The 13586-nt window shown below is 41.9% G+C and overlaps 1 protein-coding gene across 2 annotated transcripts in view; it reads left to right on the top strand.

Moving 5' to 3' along the window:
• The first annotated feature begins 218 nt into the window (after positions 1-218).
• The window catches only part of lipia (lipase, member Ia), a 17343-nt gene continuing 3975 nt past the window's right edge, over positions 219-13586 (top strand). For both annotated transcript variants that reach the window (XM_080748460.1, XM_080748459.1), the window contains exons 1-9: positions 219-311; positions 1578-1660; positions 1810-1903; positions 3754-3919; positions 4533-4743; positions 6853-6961; positions 8701-8802; positions 10020-10109; positions 13166-13333. In XM_080748460.1, coding sequence (XP_080604586.1) covers positions 1843-1903; positions 3754-3919; positions 4533-4743; positions 6853-6961; positions 8701-8802; positions 10020-10109; positions 13166-13333 — 907 coding nt within the window. In that variant the 5' untranslated portion in view covers positions 219-311; positions 1578-1660; positions 1810-1842. The remainder of the gene's footprint in view (positions 312-1577; positions 1661-1809; positions 1904-3753; positions 3920-4532; positions 4744-6852; positions 6962-8700; positions 8803-10019; positions 10110-13165; positions 13334-13586) is intronic.

Below are 13586 nucleotides of genomic sequence, written 5' to 3'. Positions count from 1 at the left end.
GTGTGGTTGTCGCCACCCGGTGGCGTCGTGGCGAGTTGAATAAACTTTGCTCAGTGGTTGAATCATTCAAGCTTCTAACTAAACATTCAGAGTCTTCTTTCCAAGGACGTGGCGTGTGGAACAGTCTCAGATGATCAGATCCTTACTTAGTCATGTCATGTGATATGTATTTTTTTACGTATATTCATGATGTATTGAATATTGAATACAATCGAGGGAGGAGGAAACCCAGAATATATTACAGCGTTTTCCTTTTCCTTTCAATTTCTCAGTTAGGCAAGTCATAAGACTAACTTCTTCATGACCAACAGGTAGGTTATTTTATTTATAAGCATTGTGTGTCTTGTTTCATGCAATACATTGCTATTTGATGAAAAGCATTATGAATTGATTTGTTGATAACATAAATATGTAGGCCTATAAGTTATTTTTCTTCTCCAAAGAAAAAAAAAACTATTTTAGCCTAACTGTGATTCACAAATGTCCAAAAGTATTTTCTGTACAAGCATAATATTGATTGTCTTGGAGATGAAAAACAGTGGGTAGAGTAACCAAAAACTCAAGTAAAAGCATTGTTTGCTTTAAAAGAATATTGACTCAATTAGAAGTAAAAGTAGTCAGTCCAAAGAATTACTTAATTCAGAGTAAGAAGGTTTAGTGGAAAGACTGGGTTACTTCATATGATCTGATTTATTGTTTAAATAGACAGAATGTAATTAGAATGTCTAAAATATAAAATTAGGCAGTTTGTCCAACAGAAATAAACAACCAGTCAGCCTCTTTGGCTGAAGTCTTTCTGATAGAATGAATTAAATAAGGATACAAATAGCTAAATTGTTTACTTAAAATAATATTAATAATAATAATCTTTACTTTTACTATTACAAATTCAGAATTGAAGTTATTCTTATGAGAACAAGTTATTCCAAAAGTTTGTTAAGTAAAATATGTACAACCCCATGCCCTGTTGTTAGTAACTATGTAAATACATCTTGTTACAACCTCTGGATCCCACCACCTTTGACCAAAAATATAAATATTCATTCATAGACTCAATATTTGATACCAATATGCATCTTAGAACATTGTAGATCAGAAACATGTCTTTACTGCTGACAGAGTTTGAATTTGGCACAATTAAATAACCCCACTGCATGCATGCACAATAAAATCCTCATTGTTCATTTAACCCTGGGAGTGTACCGAGTGTAACCAAATGGACCCGTAAGGGGCCATTTGGTTACACTTTGTACACTCCCAGGGTTAAATTAAGTGAGTTACAAATGGACAATGATTTGTTTTTAATGAACTTTTCAGGCCACAAAACAGTTGATATGCTCTATGAGACATGTAACCACTGGTTTGGGGTAAACCGTAAAAGCCCGAAACCAGCGTGTAAACCCATCTAACAGGTTGGGTTAGGATCATTTTGTCACACAGGAATGTTTCACCTGTGTCCTGGCCCGTCCCACGGCCCCAAGGGGCGTGTTTATCCTTGTGTTTAAAGGGTGGATATAGTCAGAGATAGATACTGCCTGCCCGTGTCCTGACTGTGCTTTGCTTCCTGGACTCAATAGGCTACAGTTACAAACATGAGGAGGATCACTTTGGAACTTTGACACACTCCTGGAAAAGGTAGACCAAAAGAAAACAAGCAAAGGTGAGACATTTGGCTGCAGTTATGTTATTCTCTCCTTGTCTCTCTCTGTCTCTCTCTGTCTCTGTCTCTCTCTCTCTGCTCAAACTGCAAGGTGTTAAGCATTTTGTTTTGAGACAGAGTTTGATTCAAACGTCTCCTTCTGTCTGCAGATCAGTGCAGAGCTCTGTTGCTGCTCTGGAAGGATGTTCCTTTGCAAATGTCTGGCACCACTCTGCCTGCTGTTAACCATCCAGATATATGAAGGTACTGTCTGGCACACATGAAGAAAACAGTAAAGCAACGCTGAATAGTAAATGTTGTTTAATTATTTACATCTTATATAGCCTTATCTACAATCACGTGTACTCACACACACACACACACACACACACACACACACACACACACACACACACACACACACACACACACACACACACACACACACACACACACACACACACACACATACTCCCTCTCTCTCTCTCTTACTAAATATAGGCTATTTCAACAAATAGGTGTGGACTGGAGTGACAATATTCCAGATACGGTTGCATGGACATTGATGACAGTTATATAAGTGCTTGTTTTTGTTCCAATGGGTGTTTTTCCCATCATGGTACAATATTTACTGTAAAGACGGTGTGGTCGTCTTTCCTTGGAAAATGTATGTAAGGAGAGACGCGTCAGTGAGGTCAGCATGGCCAAGTCTCACTTCCACTGGATTTGTTCTGTTGTTTAATCACACATAACGCCCTGTATAAACTTACTTCATCATGCGACAAACAGTGGATCTACAAGTTCACAACGCCTGGCAATCCAGCACGTTTTGAGCTTGTAGATTGGCTATTTTCACTATTTGTCACTATTTTTTTACTATCTGACATTTGATTTTTGGAATTTCAATTCTTACATGCTCAAAATATGGCATGTCACCCTGGGCCACTGGCGTAGTGGTCCAGCAGGCACCTATGCTGGTATAAGGGTAATAATAATAATAATTATTATTATAATTATAATAATAATAATGTCTTTTTTATAGCGCCTCTCTAAGCAAGTTGTTAACTCAAAGCGATTTATAATGGTCCATTCATTCATACATTGGAAGGCATCCTCACCTCCCTCATTCACTTTCCACATTCACACTCCCCATTTCCTGTCAACCTACTGTATCAATAGAGGCATAAAAAGCCCCCAAAACACATCTTTAAAAATAAAAATGAACTCCAGCCGCCTCCACTGTCACAACTCAACAATGTCTCACCCTCTCTCCACTTTGTCACTCCGTGGTGGTGCTTCAAACCCAGGGGTCATCAATATTCTAACTCAGGGGTCTTCAACAGGGGGTCCGGGACCCCTAGGGGGTCCTCAGAGTTACTACAGGGGGTCCTCCAAATCTTCCAATCCTTTTTATATTAAAAATCACACTTGTGTGAACTGAGCGGTGGAGGCTGCGTGTGTGTGTGTGTGTAGGTAATGCCGGCTCAAGAGGTTATATTATCTGAAAACACAGATTGACATGAATCCAAAATACACTGATGATTGGGCTGTCAAACGATGAAACTATATAGGATCTATGAAAAGGTTGTGGTCCCTGCTTCATCTCTCCCTCGACTAAGGGGTCCTTGACCTGACAACGTTGAAGACCCCTGTTCTAAATATTTCTGTATGTCTGTGGCAAAAATAGAATTTTTGACAAAAATGTCCACCACAAGCCAGTGTAGCGATGAGTCATTATGTTTGGTTGTGCTCGGATGTTCTGAAAATAGCAGATCTACCAGCGATCGACAACAAGTTGCGTTATGCGCTGTGAGCTTGTAGGACAATTTGACGAATGTTTAATTTGTCATTTTAGAGTTATTAAAAAGTCCTTAAATTGTCACTTTAGAAATGTGCAGATACCCCCTATACACTTGAACTGTATGTTGGTTTGTTTACTGTTGAGTGAGAAAACAATTTTGCACATTAAGTTAACCATCTGGGGACCCCCCCAAAATAATTTGGGGACCCCCCCCCCCCCCCTGGGGTGAGAACCACTGCTGAGAACCACTACAATAACCACTGCTATAATCAATCTGCTTATGCTTCCCACTCCCCCCCCCCCCCCCCCGCAGCCCAAACATGTGACACGTTCACCGACCTGAACCTCGGCCACGCCTTCCTGGGGACCGTCCTGGACGTGAGGCTGCTGCTCTACACGCGGGCCAACGTGACGTGCGGCCGTCTGCTGTCCCACACCGACCTGGCTGCCAACGCCCACCTCGGCTTCAACGTCTCCAGGTCAGTGGTGGTACGAGTACTCCTATGTTTTTCCTTTGATTACTCACGCCATGGAGACTTGAGTTCAATAATATTTTTTCAAAGACAAAAAAAAATGATTATAGTAAATTGACCCCCATTGATTCCGGATGCCGGAAGCAACGGGGGTACATTGAACTCAAGTCTCCATGGTGTGAGTAATCAATAGAAAAAAAGTAATTTTGGGGGTGAACTACTCCTAAAAGGTATCGATACCGCAATGCAGAAACACTCTGTTACAAGTAAAAGTCCGGAATTCAACGTTTATTTGTGTAAAAAGTACAAAAGTGTTGTTATCAAAATGTGCTCAAAGTACCACAAGTAGAAACCACTCATTGTGCAGAATGTCCCATTATACAAGTTTCCAAATTAATAAAACAGATAGAAATCTTTCAAAAATAGCAGATCTACAAGCTCACAATGCATTGTGAGCTTGTAGGTCAAGCTTGTAGATCGGCTATTACAACTATATACAGCTGAAGTGGTTAATGTATGCTATGTTTTGTAATAATAATCAAAATCTACAAAGTAACTAGCAACTAAAGTTTTGAAATAATATGTAGTGGAGTAAAAGTACAATCATATTTTTCTCCAGGCCCACAGCGTTCATCATCCACGGCTACCGGCCCACCGGCTCGCCTCCCAACTGGCTGGGCAACCTGACGGAGCAGCTGCTGGCCCGCCGGGACATGAACGTCCTGGTGGTGGACTGGAACCACGGCGCCGCCAACCTGGACTACCTGAAGGTGGTGAGGAACACGCGCAAGGCCGCCGCCAACCTGACCGCCTTCATCAAGGTCATGATGGTAAGGACGTGCATGATGACAGCCTGATGGACGATGGAATTACTGGTTTAGCGAGAGTCTGCCCCTTGCAGGCCCCCGATACCCACTTTGAAAAGCCACTGGTCTACTCTGTACGCACTAACCACTGGGACAGACCTAAACGCCGGAAGACCGGCACTTTTATGACACTCCCATCAGCCGCTCAAGTGTCAAAGTTCAAAGGAGGAACTGCAGCTATAGGCAGCGTTATTCCAAGCTTGATATGTGATCGTGTCCATTGCGGCCTGACAGCATGTCGCGGGTTCGAGTCCCAGTAGGTATGAAAAGCCGGTTTGAAGGTGCTCGGGTGGCCAGGGACGTGCAGAGAATGTTAGAGAGGCAGGGGCTGAAATTTCTATAAGGGCCTTTTGGTGAAAATATCAAGGTCAGCTTGATACCTTACTGAACTAAGCATAATCAAGTCAATACTGGAGATGTGGCGTAACGGCATGGATTTCTACACAGAGAGGGCAATTCTTTCAATATAAGATGCTGCATTCAAGTTCAGGAGAGTCTGGACAAGGCAATTCTCTTGAATGCTGCCTTCAGGTATGGCATGGAAAGGAGGGCATTATTATTTCTTTCACCATAGTAAAAACTGCACTCATGGTCTGGAGAGGGCACTTTTTACAGATGGATAAAAGGGCAGGGGCTCAAGCCCCCTTTCGTGTCTATTTGTCATGTGCCTGCGGGTGGCACAGTGGTAAAGTCCATCGTGGTGCATCCGGCTTTTGTCTGGCGTCTATGCGAACTATGTCTGTCCTCCCAGTGGGCATTCTTCACTGGCATTTGAGTCATTAGGAACAGCAGTGACAACACAGAAATTGGTGTGGGTGGAGAGGGATTAATTGGCTTAAACGACTTCATTTGAGAGAAAAAGGGGGTAAGAAATAATTGGCAACTCTAGTCTAAATTAAAAACCAGCTGGGGAAATATGCTTGTAAAACTGAATGGTGTTTAAATCTCACAAACCGGTTCCGTTCACTGCCTTGGCTCTCTTCCTCTATGCCTTTTCTCTGTCACATAGGATAGGAATGTTAGGTATTATTTACAAATGCACAGTATCTGATGTCACCACTCCTTGTGATACTAGTGCATCAAGATTGTTTATTCTGATATGCTGGGCGAGTCCCGGGTCTCTCTAAGTGTTTTCCTTTCATACGCCTCCCGTCGTGCAGCTCTCCTCCCCGTGGCACTGAAAACAGTACAGAGTAAACATACTGCTGAGCATTGCTCCACATTAAAAGATGTTTTATTGGCTGACTGGCTTAAAAAAGGGGATATCTGATAATAAAATCAACGAAAGGGACCCACACACTGTCAAGAACTTGCAAAAGAATGTAGTAGCTTTATTTAGATGTTTCGGTAATTTAGAACTTCATCAGGATGGACAATGATTGACTGACTGACTGGCTGGCTGGCTGGCTGTCTGTCTGTCTGTCTGTCTGTCTGTCTGTCTGTCTGTCTGTCTGTCTGTCTGTCTGTCTGACTGACTGACTGATGACTGGCTTGCTGACTTGATTGATTGATTGATTGATTGATTGATTGATTGATTGATTGATTGATTGAAGAATGTATTAGAGGTTTTCATAGGAGAAGGTACAGGACAGTAGAGTTCACTTTTACAAGCTCAACTAAAAGGATAAAGATGACAAGAAAGCTTTAGACTGACTGACTGACTGACTGACTGACTGACTGACTGACTGACTGACTGACTGACCGACCGACCGACCGACCGACCGACCGACCGACCGACCGACCGACCGACCGACCGACCGACCGACCGACTTACTGACTGACTGTCTGGTGGGATTGTAAATAACTTTAGATTTAATTAACCACATTAACCCTATTTTGGGCATGTCATTTTAGGGAAACATTCTCAAAAAGTCTCTAAGCTTACTGCATACACCTCATAAACCATTGTAACGCAGTGAAAATCGCATTAAAGCGCGTCGGGCCTCGGGATGCAATGAAGCATTGTGAGCTTATAGATCGGCTATTTTTGTTGTATGGCGGTGTGAGAGGCTTAAAAGGTTCAAAGATCATGACATCATTTGGAATAATAAATGTCGATTTCACCTTTCACAGGCAAAAGGAGCATCTCTGAGCTCAATCCACATGATCGGAATCAGTCTGGGAGCACACATATCAGGCTTCGTAGGCGCTAACCTGAATGGGAAAATAGGAAGAATCACAGGTAGGCATACTGTACATACATACAGTGTTGGATTTAATTTGAAAATGATGCCTGAAGAAGGTCTTTGACTGAGAGACGTTGAGCATGTGATGACAGTGTTGTAATTCTTTGATCTTTTATTAATCATGTATACTCCACCATCACACCTGTCGCAAAGATTTCAGTCAGGTGTGCAATACTTTTGATATCCAGATAGTTAAAGCATGCATCATTGGTTAGATACTGTATATAGATAGACATTTATGAGTTTTTCAAATACATACGTTGTATTCTGTTGCAACACAACATACTGTATACGGTACCCATGCCCTGTAGTTAGAGAGTTAGAGGGGCTTACAGCAGCATTGTCCAATGTATTTAATAATTCATAGTGAAACTGAAACCTATACAGTATGCACTGTATGTTGAAACACCTTGAACCTCCCTCTGTTCACCTGCTCCCATGCCTTCACACTATTTCATATTTCCCAAACAGTGGGTCGGGACTCATGTTTGGGTCACACAAAAAAAAGAAAAGAAAGAAAAGTCACAACATTTAATATATTAAAACAATTCCATCAAATTTCAAAAGTATTTCATAAATGAAATCTGATAATTTCCATGAATACATTTACAGCTTCACTATGTAACTTTCCTCTTGTACCCCGGAAGTGAAGTGATGACATTTTTACCATTGATTGCTTGCTTGCTCAAGGGATACATTAAATCTGGACCATCAGGTCAAAATTCATATCAGATCCTGTGTATATAGGTGAGACATGACCTGGCTTTTACATGATCTAAATGTCTCAATAGAAGAGCAGGGAGCAAAAATACAACCACCCCAATTGTATGAGTTATGTATTAATTATCATAGCCATAGGGCTACAGATTAGACAAAATGACATTTCATTCATACATTCTTTTTACTTTAGTGTCTTAAATTAAAACGAAGAAGTAGTGAAAATATCTGTAAGCTTGCAACACGTTGTGAGCTTGTAATTCTATTTCCACTAGTTTGGGTCCCGGGCCAACGTCAAATTTCTCTATTGGGTCTTGAGCTAAAATGTTTGGGAACCATAGACCACACAAATGTACGTTACTAGCTAAATATGACTCACTTTGGCCGCTGTTTGTTGGGCGTGCTGTGGCTATCTTTGCTATTCTTTGTACAATGAAGTATAGTAACGCTTAAGTTGTTGTGGGCGGCCAGAGCTGAGTGGGCACAGAGGCAGTGTGTGAATCAGTAAGTCCCCAGTTCTCCCCCGGCCCGACCCAGTCTATGTGTCAAACTGTCCATGAGCAAAGACACGTAAGAGGACCCACTGCTCCTAATAGTTAGGATGGGTAAATGCAGAAGACAGTGACAAAAATACCCCAAAAGAGTGGATTGTCAATTCTTATTATAACCCCTCCGGACGGTTATGCTATACCTTTTACTCGTTGTCAGAGTACTTAGCCCACTACACATTATCATAGTACTTGGAGGCGTACTTCTAGTACATCATATTACTTTATGATGTCAGTACCATGACTAGTGAGGCCACCTGGGAAGCCAGAGCCCCTGGTTGTCCCAGGTTCGATTCCAGGCCAGGCCAGCAATGTGTTGATGTGTGTGAAACCCTCAAGGCGGACAGACAGAAACCCAGATATTCTGTGCATTAATAGATAGATAGATTATCATTTATTGTAGAGGCCTCGTACAGTATGTGCACAATGCAGCTTTGAATGCCGTAAAACTGACAATGTCCAACTTTCAGCTCTGGATCCCGCTGGGCCTCAGTTCACTGACACCAGCCCTGAAGACCGCCTGGACCCCACCGATGCAGAGTTTGTTGATGTGGTGCACACAGACATGGACGGTAAGCTAAACTACACACTGACATGGACGTTAAGCTAACTTACACACAGACATGGGCGGTAAGCTAAACTACACACAGTCATGGACGTTAAGCTAACTTACACACAGACATGGGCGGTAAGCTAAACTACACACAGTCATGGACGTTAACTTACACACAGTCATGGACGGTAAGCTTAGCTGAAAGTGACAACACAAACCCTGACCTCCCTATTCTGGGGGGAGCTTCTACAGTCAGCTATTTCTGTCACAGATTTGGTGTAGAGGGAGAGAAGGAGGGGACTTATTGTAGAGCCCTATAGGGTACCCTGGTCAACGAAGTATACTATGGGGTTTAAGTGGTTAAATACTGTTTATTATGGCAGGAATGGTAACATGCAGGTTTTGGTGAGGTGCTGAGCTTTGGAAACAATCTTAAATAGGAGGGGAAAATGTGCACTATTTCAACTTTTAGTTTCGGCCTTTGTGAGAATCAACACATTCTGAAGAAGGCCTAAGGGCTTAGTGTGTGACTTTCTGTCCTCTTATTTTAAATACTGTTTATTCTCTTTGTGCTATTTTCTTCTTTCTTTTTTACGGCGTGGCCTTAATTGGGCCAAGCTGTCTAGAACAGCGGATATGTCCGCCCCCTCAAAAACAGAGCGTTCACAGCCTGCGTCACTCGCCATGCGCATGTATGAAGTCATAAAACAGAGCCACCCTTGCTCCATGAAAACCTGAAATGCCTGCTGAGGTCAAAGTGAAACGTATGAAGAGTGTGACAATTTGAAATGATTGAAGTGCTTTGTGAAGTCTGTATTTGGAAAAGTAATTTATAAATATGTCATAATAATGTTGATGATGACGATGATGATGATGATGTTGATGATGATTAAAGGTGGAAAAAGTAGTCACATTTTTTACTTAAGTAAAAGTATCAATACTGCAACATAGAAATACTGTTACAAGTAAGTAAAGTAAGTACTTAAGGTACCAAAAGTAAAAGTACAAAATGTTTGAAAATAGCAGATCTACAAGCTCACAACACAATTGCAACGTGTTATGAGCCTCAAAACTGTACCTCAAAATTGTACTTATGTACAGTACTTGAGCAAATGTACTTTACTTTACACCTCTAATGATGATGATGATGATGATGATGATGATGATTTTTGTAGTTCCAGTAGTCTTAATCGCTGTAGTAGTTGTTTACAACGTTGTTAAACTGTGTCTTGACAGCGCTGGGCTTCAGGAAACCTCTGGGTCACATAGATTTCTACCCCAACGGAGGGGCTGATCAACCGGGATGCCCCAGGACAATCTTTTCTGGTAAGCTCACTGACATCACAGGAAAATACAGGGAATAAATTACTCTGGTTAGGAAGATGACATCACTGGTTAAATATACTGTATTGAGTCAATCATCGTTATGACTGATTGGGTGTTTAATGAATGCTACGCCTCTCTGGGTGGGGCGCTTGTATTTAAACTCTCCTGGGAGGCAGTGTGTGATTCATAGAGAAGGTTTATGACCATTCTTGAGTCCAAAAATAATCTAACCATCATGACACACAGAGCATGATGTAGCGTAAATAACCCTTTTGGATAGGCTCTACTATTGGGGAGGGGAGGGGTTTATGAAGAAGGCCCCTCCTATAAGGGGCTTTTCTTTGAATTAGGCCCCTTAGTCGGAGGCCTTAAGGATATCTCGCGCTAATCAGTCTAAAAGCGCACAATTTTGCACAGATGTAGTTCAGGGCATGCTCTAATGATTTAGCTAGGGCACCCGAGTCGGCGACCTTCGGGGTCGCCACAGCGGCCAAATCAAGTTGGGCTCCCATTGACTTTCTATACAGGAGGAAAATACCCAGAAAACCTTTTTTTCTGGGTATTTAAGTAGGATCTGAGGGGTCTAACTAGGGGTTTATCATCATGCTGAATCCATTGCAAGCATTTGTTTTGCACAAAAAACATTCCTTGGGCTAGAAATGGCCTCCGAAAACGATGCATGTATGGGTGAGCATTCATGTTTGTCGGAGGCCTTAGGTTTTTTTTTCTCGTGTTAATCAGTCTAAAAGCGCCACATTTTGCACAGATGTAGCCCAGGGCATGCTCTAATGATTTAGCTAGGGCGCCCGAGTCAGCGACCTTCAGGGTCGCCACAGCTCCAGAAAACACCCAAAAAACTCTGAAAAGTGATGACTCATCACTTTTCATCACTAAACCATCATTTTCTGAGGCCATTTGTAGCCCAAGGAATGTTTTTTGTGCAAAACAAATGCTTGCAATGGATTCAGCATCATTACAAACCCCTAGTTAGACCCCTCTCATCCAACTTAAATACCCAGAAAAAAAGTGTTTTTCTGGGTATTTTCCTCCTGTATAGAAAGTCGATGGGAGCCCAACTTGATTTGGCCGCTGTGATTTCCCTGAAGGTTGCCGACTCGGGCGCCCTAGCTAAATCATTAGAGCATACCCTGGGCTACATCTGTGCAAAATGTCGCGCTTTTAGACTAATTAGGGAGGGGTCTTTTTTTATTGAGGGGTGTTACTGGAGGAAAATAGGGGAGGGTCATGCTATTTCAATTTCAGTCCTAGGGAGGGTCTTCTGATTTCACTTTGAATTCAAGGGAGGGTCATGCAATTTTTCAAAAGCAAACAATGGCTCCAGAGGTACAGGCACTTATGCAACCATTGTCAACAGCCTTCTGCTTCATTTAATGACAAACCCTGGGTGCCATCCCTGGAAATGCCCCACAGTCACTGCTGTTAGTGTGAATGAACTGAAGTGGCTGTGTTTATACTACAATGTATTTTCCTAAAACAATGGAGAGCTGTGTAAGGCAGCAACGATGGTTGTCAGAACTGTATCCCCCCTCCCTAAAGTAAAAAGTGAAAATGTGCTAAAAAGAATTAACGACCGCTCGTTGAAACTGCGCATTTGACCCAGATTTGACGACAGGCAATCAACAGCACAAAATGAATGGCAGCAGTTACAAGCCTTCTCTGTGTTGTGCACATGTGTCAACTGTTTAATCTGTAACCTAGATGTCAAATAACCTGTTCTCAACCTGTGAGAACTTCTCACCTTTTATGTGATGTCCACGTTGACTTTTACACTAGCAGCACTATAGGCTACTCACTGTGTGTTACTTTAGTTTGGATGGTGTGTTAGTTTATATTTGGAAATGTGTTTTTGGGATGAAGTGCAGCTGGGATCTCAATGCATTATATTAGCCTATTAATTATTGTTCATTGCTGCTGCCGCCCGCACCCGTTTTTAACCATAAAAAGAATCCTAATTATTTACAGTAAAAAAAGAAAGAAAGAAAACAAATCTCTGTTCTGTTCTCGCCACTGGTTAGGAATATAATAATATAGGTTTTATAGGCATAATTTTACTGTGGTAAATGCCATGTTGTAGGGGAGGGTCAATCTTTTTTATTTTAATGCTTGGGGAGGGTCACTGATTTTTTCCCCAATTGAGAGGGAGGGTCATGGCATTTTATAAAAGGGCTTATACATTTTCTCCAGTAACACCCCTCAATAAAAAACTACCCCTCCCTTAGCGCGAGATTACCATGTCATCTCCCTTAGGCCCCCGACTACCTAGAGAGAGAGAGAGAGAGAGAGAGAGAGAGAGAGAGAGAGAGAGAGAGAGAGAGAGTTACTTACGACATTGGTTCTCAAAGTGGGGTCCGGGGACCCCCAGGGGTCCTTGAGGGAGTTCCAGGGGGTTCCCAGCTAAATAAATGATGGTTAGGTTACCAAATGGACCCTTACGGATCCGGGTCCATTTGGTTCCATTTGTTAAATTAACATTGATTTTACTGTACAAATTGGGAAATGCCATTAAATGGGGGTCCGTAGCATAATGCATGTCAAACTTGGGTCCATGAAATTAAAATGGTTCAAAATCACTGCTAGAGCTGTAAAAGACCTTCTCTAATGGGGGTCCCTGGTGCGCCTTTTCAAATAGGGGTCCGCGGGCTAATATGTGTCAATCTAGGGTTGAGAAACCACTTACTTACGAAACTCCCCTAGGCTTCTGTTGTAAATGAAGAACATTCATATCATATTCAATATTCATTTATTTACTGCCCAAATCCAACTTGTTATTTTGGAAGTTGTTTCAGTGTGCTCGGATATAGCAACAACACCAAGAAGAAAGAGGAAGTTGCCATTAATCTTCATAATGGGTGTTGATGAATTACACGCAATACATGGACCACATGATCGTATTACGGCCTTGAACAAAGATAGTCTAGTCATACTCATAACTCTCTCTTTCGATGGGTCTAGAAGTAACTTCTGATAACTTCCGATGTCCAGAACCAGGCCGCAATGGAGTAACAAAGTGTCTCTTTCTTCTCCTGTGTTCAAAGGTTCAAAATACTTCAAATGTGACCACCAGAGATCCGTGTTCCTTTATCTTGACTCCATGAGCCGGACGCACAACATCACCGCCTACCCATGTGCCACTTACAAAGACTTCCAGGACGGACGCTGTATGGACTGTGATCGGTTCAGCGATGCAGGATGCCCTGTCTTCGGTTGGCACCTGATTTATCAATTATAAGTTAAATGATAAACATGTCCTCATTCAACATGGAAAGTCAAGATAGTGCTACTCTTCACTGTTTGTCAAAATCTAAGTCCCAGCCAAGCTAGTTCAAATAACAGAAGGCCTACGTGCAAACTATGTGTGTCAATATTCAAGATGAGATAACTACCACTTGAAAAATATGTTTTCACAAATTTAATATTTTGACAAAATAATATTCTCTTTTCAAATTGGATTAGTGG

This window comes from Nannobrachium achirus (assembly GCF_963921795.1).
Source record: "Nannobrachium achirus genome assembly, chromosome: 19".
Classification (NCBI taxonomy): domain Eukaryota; kingdom Metazoa; phylum Chordata; class Actinopteri; order Myctophiformes; family Myctophidae; genus Nannobrachium; species Nannobrachium achirus.
Note: the sequence above shows the minus strand (reverse complement) of the source record. Positions and strands in the feature narration are given on the sequence as shown.